The 13,177-nt window shown below is 35.7% G+C and overlaps 1 protein-coding gene and 1 long non-coding RNA gene across 2 annotated transcripts in view; one reads left to right on the top strand and one right to left on the bottom strand.

Moving 5' to 3' along the window:
* Nucleotides 1–13,177, bottom strand: part of FBP2 (fructose-bisphosphatase 2) — a 60,121-nt gene that overhangs the window by 26,773 nt on the left and 20,171 nt on the right. Inside the window, exons 4-5 of the mRNA XM_051996919.1 lie at nt 3,502–3,642; nt 476–613 (exon numbers count right to left, since the gene is read on the bottom strand). Of these exons, the coding sequence (XP_051852879.1) occupies nt 476–613; nt 3,502–3,642 (279 nt within the window). The remainder of the gene's footprint in view (nt 1–475; nt 614–3,501; nt 3,643–13,177) is intronic.
* Nucleotides 4,930–12,355, top strand: LOC127561734 (uncharacterized). Its single transcript, XR_007953521.1, has 3 exons — nt 4,930–5,583; nt 11,249–11,382; nt 12,019–12,355. It is a non-coding gene; the product is annotated as an uncharacterized LOC127561734 (long non-coding RNA).

The following is a 13,177-nucleotide window of genomic DNA, read 5'->3' as shown; positions in this document are numbered from 1 at the left end:
TCACTTCACTTTACTTCACTTCACTTCACAGTCTATGACTGGCTTTACTTTCACACCCTTGGCATGATACTACTACACTGGGTACTTATCTGCTTGAGAAACCTCTGAATTCCCTCTAACTTGTACCTTGGCTCCAAACCCTGTTGGTATACACATACCTGGTCCAGACAGATAAATGCAAAGATATTTTTGAAGTTATCACAACTCCCTTTCCCAACCTCCTACCTAGGGCCTCTTTTTTTTTTTTTTTTTTTCCTAGTGAGAAGCTAATAAGCTAAGCTTTAGCAGGTGCTTTTTAATTAGAACATTTTTTTCCTTGCTTAATAAGGAAGAGTACATCACTATCATACCAAAGATGATAGACCTAACATACAGTGCTGAATTTTACTCATCTAAAAAGGCCTCTCTAAGCAAGATTCCACTAATCCTCACTGCAAAACCATAGACTTCTATATGTCACGTAGGTCTTTCTCACCTCAGGAAATTTCTTTTTCTGCACATATTCGGTCGTGGCAGGGTCAAAGTACTTGGCATAGCCTTCATTAAGACTGTAGATCTTCCCTTTCTTTTTAATTTTCACATCTTTATCCACCAGGATAAATTCACCAAGAGCCTAAAAAGAAAAACATGACACTAAGAAACATAATCAATAAAACAGTTGAAAAATATGTCTAATGTAGGGGTTCTGAACTTGGTCTCAAAGAATAGATTTCAGGGGCTCATGAACATGGAAGGAAAAATGTCATTATCACCAAATTCTAACTGAAATTCAACATTTTTTCCAATCATGATTTTTAAAAGTACAATTCTGGCAAGAGGTTCTTAAGATTTACTGGATTACCAAAGGGATTCATGACACACACATAGCAAAAGTTAAGAACCCCTGTTCTTTCTAGCTCTGCTCTGCTAGAAGGAACCAGGTATCAACATAGTTCTGGTCTTGAGAGCATGACTTCTCTCTAGTTCCTTAGACTAGCATTCCCATGGGACCATACTAGCAATAGCATCATTAGTATATGTGCAAAATAGATGACACTGAACATCTTGAAGATAGTATCTTCATTCACTAAGGGATAATACAGAAATAAAACCTGGCACTGGCTAATCTAATCATCTTGTATTAATGTGGCTACTCTGTGGAAAGTTTTTTATAGTAAATACGGATGAACTCTTTTGTTATTAGATTTCTTTTCCCTTGCCTTAAAAAGAAATCTGTATATGGACCATTTAGTGCTTTTTAAAAAATTAGAATCAAGACTATGGGTTCTTATGTTGGAAACTAAAAAAAAATTCTATTTGAAAATTTTTATCTTCCCTTTCCTCCCCCACTCCCTTGATCCAGCAGCTTGAACTATTTTTTTTTAACATAAATTGTGCCATCTATTCCTATATAACAAATTAGTTTCAGAAAAAAAAAATTGTCTATTTTAGGCCTACTTAAGATATTCCATGGCAGAGCCACTGTCTCCCTGGCAGTGTCTACCTGCATTCAATACTTGAAGTAGTTCACAAAGTTAAAAGAATACCAAGTCACATGCCTCTCCTCTCCATTCATATAGCCTATGAATCATCTATAGCTTATCTATTAACTCTGGTTACTCATCACAAAGGCTCCTGTGTATAAAAAAGGAGTTGTTTTTAAGTTTATCCCTCTGACAAAAGTTTCTGGTAGATTTTTAAAATGGGGAGGGAGGATGTTCAGGATTGTTTTTCTTACTGGAAAATCTGACTTGATATGTATTTCCATAGTATTTGGATAGTTTGGTTATTTTGGATGTTTTCCCAGAAGAAGAGTAGTATTGTTGAGTAGGAGGAGTATTAGACTTCGTTGGGTTTTAATCCCTTCTTCCACCACTCTTTAACTTTGTACCCTTAGGCAAATAAATCTCAACCTCTTTGAGTTTTGCCTATAAAATGGGTAATAGCATCTGTACTAGCTATGTCACAAGGTGGTGAGGAAAGGCATACAAATGCTAAATGGTACCCAGGTTCCCAGAGCAAAGTTTGGTATTCTGCCTCCAATGGAGTAGGGTAATGTACTTTAGCAAAAATTTATAATTGTGTATCTTTCATTGTTACAAATGAGTTTTTTGGTGGGTATTAAAGACACCTGTTTTTGATGATGGGTATTAGACTTTCCCACATTATAGATCTTGATGCAAGATTTTTTGAATCTTTCTCAACCCTGCTTAAAGATGTTCAGTTGAAGACAAAATTAATAGTTTAATATGGATAATGTAAAAATGTCCTAAATGAGAGAACTTAATTATACTTACTCCTGTTACTCCACCAACTTGACATTTCACTAGCTGTCCCCTATGCTTGGATAACTTTTCCTCTTATCTAGGAACGCTGGATTCCCTGGTTTCCTTCAAGACTTAGCAAAAATCCTTCCTTCTATAAGAAGTGTTTTTCAATCTCTCCTAGTACTAATGTTTTCCCTCTAAGATTATTTCCAACTTATCCTGTCTATATCTTGTTTATACATTGTGGTTTTCAAGTTTACTTTATCATTTAACTGTGAGCACCTTTTAAAGATTGGACTTTTTCTTTCTTTGTATTCTCAGTGTTTAGCATAATAACTGGCAGATAGTACATGGCTCAATGGATAAATAACTGGACCCGAGTCAGGAAAACCTGTATTCAAATTCAACTTGACACAGTAAATATCAAACATAGCTAAGTAACCCTGGGCAAATCATATAACCATGTTTGCCTGTTTCCCCATCTGTAAATTGAGCTGGAGAAGAAAATGGCAAACCCTAAATGGGGGCATGACTAAAAGTGACTAAACAACAAAAGGTACTTAATAAATGCTTGCTCATTCTCAACTCTTCATTCTCATCCCCTTCTAAAGCCAATTAGTTAACAAATTGTCTTCATTCTACTTCCTCAACACCCCTCACATCAGTTCTTTTCATTCCTACTACCACAGCTCTTTTCAAGTTCTTATCAGCTTTTACCTAGACTACAACAAATACTTTCTAATTGGATTTTCTGAATCCAGTCTTAGTCCCCCTTAATCTAATCTGTCTAGAGCCACCAAATTAATATTCTTGGAGCCCAGATCTGTATTCTGTGTTTTATTCCAAATTTCAAGAAATTTCAGTGGTTCCCCATTATCTCTAAAATAAAATTCCAGGCCTCTTTATTTTTGTTGTTTAGTCTTGTCCAATTCTTTGTCACAGCATACCAGACCCTTCTATCCTCCATTATCTCTCAAAGTTTGTCCAAGTTCATGTTCATTATTTTTGCTTCTAGGACACTATCCATCTCATCCTCTGCCATCCCCTTTTCCTTTTGCCTTAGTCTTTCCCAAAATGCTGATGTTGACCATGGCCTTTAGCTTCAGCTTCAGTATTTGTCCTTCTAAGAAATAGTCCAAGTTAATTTAAGTATTGCCCGAATGTCTCCTACTTAGCATTTAAAGCACTTCACAATCTGACTCCAGCCTAACCTGCACACAGAAAGTATGTGAGACATGGATAAAATGACACCTACAGGGTCCAGCATGAAGAGGTCCACTCCTTGTCCAGTGGAAAGAGCTACCAGAGTAGCACTCCCATAGAGAGCATAGCCAGCAGCCACAATATTGCATCCTGGCTGAAGGGCATCTTTTTCTGAAGGCTCATCATCTGTGGTCTGGGCAAGAGAAGAGAGTAATATGTGGATTATGTTTTATTTTAAATAGAAAAACAATAACCTTTATCCAAGCATGCCTGTTAGTCTAGAAACTCAAAACACAATAAATGAATATGTAATAAACAAAGTTTTCAGAAACTCAGAGGCATCTTGAAATAACTTCAGTTCTTTTTAAATAGCTTTTTATTTACAAGATAAATGCATGGGTAATTTTTCAGCACTGACTCTTACAAAACTCTCTTTTTCAACTTTTCTCCTCCTTTCCCCCACCCCCTCCTCTAGATGGCAGGCAGACCCATACATGTTAAATATGTTAAAATATATGTTGAATACAATATATATACATCTCCATACAGTTATTTTGCTGCACAAGAAAAATCAGACTTAGACATAAGGTAAAAATACCCTGAGAAGGAAATCAAAAATGCAAGCAGACAAAAACAGAGGGAGTGGAAATGCTATGTTGTGGTTCATATTCATTTCCTATAGTTCTTTCGCTGGGTGTAGCTGGTTCTCTTAATTGTTGAACAAATGGAACTGATTTGGTTCATTTCATTGTTGAAGAGAGCCATGAATCACTTCAGTCTTCAGTTATTAATAGACATTTACAGCTGAGTCCTTTCCCAGAAAGCTTTTGGAATTCTTACCCATCAAACTATAAGTTTGCCCCTTTGAGATCATTCTCTTCTCTTCATTTTTGTGGCTACAAGTGCTTTTCTTTACACACACATATATATGTATTTTTATTCTTTTCTTGTTTCCAAATTTATTTTAAACAAGTGCAAAAGAAAAAAAAAGAAACATTATCATGTACATAGCAGAAGATAAAAGAGGATTCAATATAAAGCAATAAATTTCCATTTCAAGAAAACCTATTTAATAAAATATTACATATTATTTTTGAAGATGTTCAGCTTTTCTTTGCTTCCTTGTAGGTTTTTTGTTTTTTGCTATGGACTACTTTGTTTTTCTTACTAAGCATGGAGATATAGATATAGACATAAATAGATATATAAATTTATGATATATATGTATATGTATGTGAGTGTGTATATATGTATATATATGTAAAATATCAAGATATTTGAAGACACCCTATTACATCCCAGAGGTAAAGCTCAATTAAGCAGGCTGTTTCCTGACCTTGGTATAACAACAGTCCTTTGCAGTCTAGATGATCTCATCCTCTGGCAAAATGTATTATTTTCACCAGCACGGTGAATTGTTCACTAAGGAATTTCATGCTAATCAACAACTGCTTAGATTTGTTGCAGTTCCCCTATTTTCTAGAGGCCTCAGAGCCAAGCCATTTATTACATCTCCCAACCCCTGTGTCTATGAACCTGCCAAATGAACCAAATCAGGTACTGCACTCCTGTTCCTGCCATGCTACAACTTAGAACTGTTCCCCCAGGACCCACGAAGGCCTGTAGTGTCCAAGCATGAGCCTGCTGTGGGAACTGCTAATCCAGACCTAAGAATGATTGTGTCATGGTCCGGCCCACTTGTATTTTTTTATGTATGTATATAAACCCTGCCTTTGCCTCAGTAGGCTAAGCCCGCCTCCTTGGGTGTGGGCTTCTACTTGCAAGCATTTCCCTCATTCTGAAATTAATTAAACTTCTATTTGATCCCTGATTCTCCTGTGTCTAGCTTGCTCCATTCAGCTGCAGCTGTTCACAGGTTAGAGGCCGATTCTGGTCTAATTGACATTAATTCGTGTTAGAAGAGGGACTAGATGGAACTGGGCCAAGTGGACTTTCCAATACCAGTGGGAATCCTCCAGAGTCTGAGAGCCCCTCCACTCTCCTTATCCACCTTCACTCTTCTCATTGTTGAGTCCGAGGATTTTTTCTGGCTCTAATGCCAGTCTCACCCTTTGACTGAGCTTGCCTTTTTTTGTGAGGAAAACTCCAGGGCTCCTCCCTTGACCTGTTTCTGGTAAGGATATCCTATATACACCTCAGTTCCTCCCTGCATGCCTCTGTAAATTTGTTGTTGTGTGCCTCTCGTTTTTTTTTTTTCCTCTGCACACCTTTGTTAATTGGTCCTTCCGTGTTCCTCTGATTTATGAGTGCCTTTTTTTTTTGTTTTGTTTTTTTCCTGCATGTCAGTAGCTCTGTTTACCTCACAATCAACTGGCTAAACTGATTTGCTTATCTTGCTGTTTGTACTTGTCATTTTTTCTATGTCCGTGTCTTTGTATGTTTCAGAATGTTATTTTTTTTTTTTCTATTTTGTGAGCTAGGTTTGTTAACTTGAAAGATTTAAAATGCAGTCAGCTCAAAAAAATGTCTAAGGCCTACAATCAGAAAATTTGAACACTGGGATAGATAAATGAGCTTTCATAGCTAATCACTTGTCCCAGTAATCAGAACTAACTCCCACTTTAGGCTTTCTACGGGGAGATTAGGTTATAAGAAAAAGAGGAAAAACCCCTAAAACACTTTTTTCCTGTCATCCCAATATTAGCCAAGTTGGAATTATGGAAATAAAATTAAATAACCAAAGTTTGTAGTACCACTAAAAACATCTTAGCAGACTCAAGAGGTTTGGAGATCAATCATTTTAACATAGCAAGAGAGAACTCCTGAGACTGGAATAATTCCAGGAACTCGCTCCCTTCTGAAACATAATAAGTTTTATTAAGTTTTGTGGTACCACTCTGTAAAATCTGTTCTAAAATCTTATCAACCTTTAAAAAAAAATAAGTGGTAAGATTTATAGCTTTGTTGCTTTAGGACAAGAAAATATAGCTTGTTAATAATAACAGAGTGAAATAAAGAAAAAAAAAGGTAAATGGTTTATACTTCATAGCAACCTCATTAACCTTTTCTTGACTTTTCAGGGTTTTTTTTTTAATTTTTAAAAATCTTTTAAAAATAATCTTCCCTTGCCTATCTCTAAACAAATCAAGCAGCATTCTGACATTGGGTTCCTCCTTGACACTGCAACTAGAGGAAGAGAATGAAACTAGTCATAAGTCCCTTCTGTACCATTAGAAAAGGAAAGTATGGTTCCTTGAATCAACAAAAGATGCAAGCTAAGAATTTATTTTTACTCTAAGATACCTGATCAGTGGAAAATTGAATGCAGAATAAAGGATAGGATTTATTTTGTTCTGGTAAAAAAAGGAAAGCCTCCCCGCTCCCAAAAAGTATTGAGGGACCCCACCCAAACCTGATCACTCACCATGATACAACTCTGGGGAAAGATGACAAGATGACAACTCTTCCACCTTCCCCTAGAGTCATAAATATATCTCATTTCTGGGGATTGTGAACAAGACTATTACAACCCCTGTCTCTCTGTTAACCTTTCTCAACTCAGATTAATTTAATAAAAAAGAATCCTGGAGAACTGTAGTGAAACGAATCATATGCTATCTAGCCTGGTGAAAGAGGGGGAGGGATTGGACAGCTCCCATGACTAGTATTCACTACACCCTGCAACCCAGGAGGCTCCTGGCTCCAGCCATCCCGGCTCCTAAATGGTATCCTCTGACATAACCCCCAAAGCCAATCCAAGGTGGGTCTAGACTTTGATAGGTCCTACCCAGCTTCTATCTGGAAAAGTTTGGGTACCACTGGCAGTACCAATTTGGCAGTATGAATTGGGGGGGGGAAAGTCAGCCAGCTGTGCCCTTGTTGAGCCCACCCTTTTCTAGTCTGGTTGCATAAATGCATTAGCTGTGCAATGTTAGGCAAGTTATTTTATCTTTGTTTGCCCCAATTTCCTGATTTGTAAAGAAAAAAATAATAATGGCATCCATCTCTCAGAATTGTGGTTATGGATACGATTGTAAAATACTTAACAGTGATTGATTGGCATATACTAAACATATATCATTCTTTAATTGAATTTAATTGTTCCATACCTAATAACTCGAAAGTGATTTTTAAAATGCCAAAGATAATAAGATTGATGATTTTTATATGGGCTAATTTGGAAATGTAATTGATATCATCTGAAGTTTACTGCTTGTTTTATTATTGTATTTTTAAACTACATCATTTCTAAATCTATGTTGTAAAATTTGAGAATATTATAAATCAGAAATGCAATTAGAAAAGACTTCCCATTAATCCATATGTTATTATATTATGATTTTGACTTTTGAAAGGATGTGATTTTTTAAAAATTGGGTAACAGAAAACTGTTAAAAATGTAGTGAGGTGGGACAGCTAGATGGTGCAGTGGATAGAGCACCAGCCCTAAAGTCAGGAGGACCTGACTTCAAATCTGACCTCAGACACTTAACACTTCCTAGCTGTGTGACCCTGGGCAAGTCACTTAACTCCAATTGCCTCAGTAAAAAAAAAAAAAAAAAAATGTAGTGAGGTATATTTTGTTATAAAGAATACTACTACTACTATTAATTATAATAGCACATTTCCATTCCTATTTACTATAATAGCACCTTTCCAAATGTGATGAGGTATATTTTGTTATAAAAGTTACTATTACTACTCCTACTACTATTATTTACTATAATAACACATTTTCATTTGGCTTTCATGAAAGTGTTTAAGTGGTTTAAAGATATAGCTTCAGCATAATAATGATGAGTCAACTATCATATTTACTGGATCTGAAGTCCCAGAATAAGGGCAGTTTTAATTTATAATTAAATGACTAATAAAAATGTTAACCATTAGGGAAACATCAGGAAAGCTATTAAGCTCTAAGTTGTAGAAATTTTACTATTTAAGGTAAAAATTTCTGGGATTGTAATTTACTTTGTTTTGGGCTTTGATTATAGAAATAGTTGTCTGAATTGTCATGAAGACGATAGTGGAAAATGGCATGTGCTGAACTCTAGGAATTGCTAAAAATAGATGTCTATGCCTGGGGGAGATTTTGGAGATGTCTTAGGCATGGCCTACATAGGATCCTCCTGATTCTACTTTCTTTCTAAAAAGAAAAATTCTCATCTGGTTAATCTGAAATTTTGGTCTGTGCCTACATGATTATCTACCAGATATGACTTATGCTTCAATCCAACAGAGCTAAGGGAGTTCTCTCCAGTCATAATAGAACAACATTGTTATAATTATATCCCTTTCTTTTATTTTTCAGCATGTTTTCCCATAATGAAAATTTGTAAGTACAACACTAAATCTATATTAAATACTAAATAAATTGATACTGCAACATCTCTGAATTACTATAACAGGATTCAGGTATAAACATCTTACAATTTTAACCCACATTTGTGGATAAATTATAATACAGCAAAGATATCCTAAAAAAGGAAATGATTAGACAAGATAATAACAGAATTAGACTGTTTTCTCTAAGATCTGTGTTTAGATATATATGACTGGCTTACCAAAAGTTTGTCATGGAAAGTTAAGCTTTGAATATGTTTTAGTAATAAATTCTCAAAATTGGATTAAGGGTTTATTAAGAATTAGTTAAATTTTACACATAAATTGTATTGATAATGGTAAAGAAAATGAAATTCTTTTCCTACTTTTAAAAGTATTTGTCTGACCATTTTAGAGTACACCATAAATGAGCTTCTTAAGAAAAAGCATATAAAACAAAAAAAAAATTTATAAATGAATTCTATCATACATTATGTCAGTTACAAGAATTAGGTTAGGATAAAAATAGCAAAGGAAATATAAATTTAAATTCTCTTAAGTTTCAAAATTAGAAAACCATATTTAAATTATTTTAGATTTGGAACCAGAGAAGCAGAGTCCCCTTTTAAAGCTGTCCTGAAAATAAAGTATATTATCCAAGAAAAGTATCTAGAGACCAGATACCCACATAAAATATCTAGGACTATCCTTTCTCTACTCTCAGTTCCCCTCACCAATTGTTCCTGCCTGATGTATTTGGCTCCTACCTTCACAGACCAGGAGGCTCTTACCTGCTCTATTCTGGCTTCGGTGCCTGTCCCCCTCCACCCCACCTCAGGCTAAGAGGGTGTTTAATTAGCTCTGTGCCTCTGTTAGATGGAACTTGATGTTAATGTTTACATTTTCTTGGTTACCTTGGTGACATGTAAATCTCCCTTCTCAGAACTAGTCCATTGTGAGCCCTATGAGTAGCTTGATCTGTCCCTGACAATATAATTATGAAATTATGGGAACCATGTGAAAAACTTGTATCCTAGCCCTGCATGCCTAGGAGACTGGACTATCTTTTATGTGTTAGAAACTCTTAACTTCGGATTTATATTATATTGACCAGAATCTCAGGCCCAAATTTGATGCAAGGAGTTTTCTCACAACTGTCCATATCAAGAAAACTACGTATCTGTTGGAAAATTGGTAATCAATCATTGTTTTTAAAGGCCTCTATCAGGTCCTTCTGACTATTCCTACAGCTGCCAAACTTGTGGGCATGTAGTTAGTTATGTGCCCAACAACCAAAGCCTTGATTCAAACTTGATGGTATTTTCCCCTTCTACATTCTTGATCCCCCCACTCTTTTCTATTTGCAAACAAGCAATGACTAGCAATGATTCTTGGGAAACACCCTCCCAGTAGGTCTCCTTAAGGGTAAAATCTTGTCCTGGCCCAAGTGGTATCTCATATATGTATATATACACATACATATATACAAATATTGTGAAGTTAAACAATATTTGAGTAGAAATTTAAAGAATCATAAGATCAAATTTATACACACACATAGTTGGGAATGTTTTGAGAGTTCTTTATTCTGAATTATTTAAAATGTTTAGTTTGCACATGTCTTGCACATCAATATATCAGTAAACTTTTAACTTGTGAACAGTGTTTATGTCAGATAATGAGTTTAGATTAAATTAGAAACAGGTGTATTTGCAAATGAAATTTTCTAAGGTTTCAAGTAAACTCCAGGTGCCTACTTTGGTTTCCCCCTTTCAACTCTGTTATTGATTAAATTAGGACTACAAAGTTTGAACTGGTTTTAACAACATGAACTAGTTATTGGAGAAGTAAATTTTGTGAGGCTATGACTACTTGTATTGAGTTCTGTTTGTAAGAGATTCTAGCAAGAACATCTAAGGAGCTTCTACAGCTTGGAACCAGAATGAAAAATCCAGTGAGCACACTGTTTTTGTCCAGATTGCCACAAAGAAAGATGTACCAAGGTTCAAAAGACTACATTTGGTTGTCTGAGATCCAGGATGAATTGTGTTGACTGAGTGGATATTGGAAAGGAGTACTATGTTGCAGGGAAACTTAATGTCTTTTATAATTTATGTCCATTATTATGTCCCCTTTGACTTTTACTTTCTGTATCTGCATACTGTCTCAGGTGTATCCATGGTAATATTTTACCCACTGTGTGCTCCCTATAGTCATTGGCAGAGAGAGAAAGGGAGGAGGGGGGAAAGAAATAGAATAGATAGATATAGATAGTATTGATAAAACTATTTGTGGGACCAAGCTGTTACTCTATTAATTATTGAAACTGATTTGGAAACATCTTCAGTTTGTTTGAATAAGAGAATTTTTAATATGATTAATTTTCTTGGCGAGAAGTAACTTAGGGAAGTATTTTGTGTTACAGAAGTGGAAAAGTTCAACAAGTAGAGAGGGCTGTTTAAGGGCTGTTAAGGAGTCTCTTGAACTTATCTTTTTGAGTTACTATATTTTTTCAGAAAGACTGGACTCAAAGAATGCAGGAGACCCTGAATGTGTCAAGGAGAAAATATCCTTCACCCCTGGCTGACATAATTTGTTGTTTACTCCCCAAGCTGGATTCCCTGTGTATCCTTGAGAGGAAAGACAAGAGGTCAGTCTGTGCCAGGCTGGGAAATTGCTTGTGCATTTGAAACCCTACAGATATGTAGACCATTTTATCTTCATAGTCTAGCAGTTCCCAAGGGAATAGAATAAGACTTGCCTTGCTCCTCCCTTCCGAAGGGGTTTTGTTTTTTTCCTACCTTAACTGCACTCCCCCCATCCATGCCATGCTTGGATAGCTTTTCTGCTATTTCCTCCTTCCTTTAGTCTGCTATCAAAAATACACAAACTTCTTTATGAATTGTGAACTTTTTGGGCTCCACATTCACATTCAGTTCTCTCATAATTAATCTGGTTTTCATATATAAATTTCATGATATTGTGATTGCCTGCCGAGATCAGCTACATCGCACTTTTGTTGTAATAACAAGCCTCCTCTTTTTAGCACTAGCAGTATTTCTATCTGAAGGATTACTCCATTTATCTATTTGATTAAGAGCTCTTGTAACTACTGGTAATATACATAACTACACATCAGATCTATAAGCATATTGAGATCATAATGGCTTGTTAAAACTCTGAGCTTACTGTTTGGTCATTTAAGTGGTACAAAACTCTTTGTACACCTATTTTGGATTATCTTGGCAAAGATACTAAAGTCATTTTCCATTTCCTTCTTTTACAGATGAGGAATTGAGGCAAACAGGATTAAGTAATTTGCCTTGGGTCATATAGCTAGTAAGTATTAAGAGGTTTGATTTGAATGCAGGAAGAACAGTCTTTCTGACTTTAGGCCCAGCACTCCATTTACTTTTTGACTTAGCTGCCACCAAACCCTCAACTAGCTCACACTAAATGTGATCTGGTTTCATTTTAAAAATTCATGCTAAATTAAGTTTTACATAAATCACAACCTAACTGTATTCTATCACAGCTTATTCTGCTATTTAACTTGACATATTTTATTCTTCATGTATCTCTCCACTTTTGAATAATCTCCCTATTTGGCAGGAAATTATAGAGAAAACTTATAGCAATGGAAATAGATTTAAAATTTTTTAAAACTAAAATGTATGCATATTCATCTTATTCATATGCAGTATGGAAAATAACCCTGTTGTAACATAGTTTGTAAATGCATTAAACTCTGTTCCTTAAAACAATACTTAAAATAAAAATAACAGAATTTTCTCCTTAAATTTATATAATCTTTTATTATTTGTTAAGACAATTTACATGTAACATAATCCATGTAAGGTCAGTAGGATAAGTATGGATAACTTCATTTGACAGATTTGAAGAAGTAGTATGGTCTAGTAATGGAAGGAAGGAGAGTTGTTCTGTTGGTGAGGAAGGCTATCTCTCCTCCTTTTTGGTCCCACCTTTATGAGGATGGCACTACTCTTTCTTGGATCTTCTCATTGGGCTTGACTGTCCATTCTCTCCCTCAGCTCTGTCAAATTAGACAACACAGAAGAAAAATGGCCAACCTACTACATCTCATGCCAGCTCCATTTTGAACTTCTTGCCTATAGTCATAGTTTCCCCTTCACTCCCTCGCCTCAAAAAGGAGAAAAAGTGAAGATTCACTAACCTTGGGTCTTTCCCTTTGGGTGAGTTCAGAAAATAGGATCCTAGAAGTGTTAAGATTCTTATACTGGTGATCTCATCTTTTCCACTCTACTCCATTCCTGCTCAAATAGTGATTTTTCTGTTCTGTCTCTTACTTGCCAAAGCTGCTTCCTGGGGCGCATCCCCTTCTCTTAGTTTTGAGGCTTATCAAGCAGCTATCTTGTAACCATGTCTCCTGCCCACCCTCTCCCCCCAATTCAATTACCTTAAGT

This window comes from Antechinus flavipes, chromosome 1 (genome assembly GCF_016432865.1).
Source record: "Antechinus flavipes isolate AdamAnt ecotype Samford, QLD, Australia chromosome 1, AdamAnt_v2, whole genome shotgun sequence".
Lineage (NCBI taxonomy): Eukaryota > Metazoa > Chordata > Mammalia > Dasyuromorphia > Dasyuridae > Antechinus > Antechinus flavipes.
The sequence above is the reverse complement of the archived record's forward strand: the minus strand, read 5'-3'. Positions and strand labels throughout refer to the sequence as shown.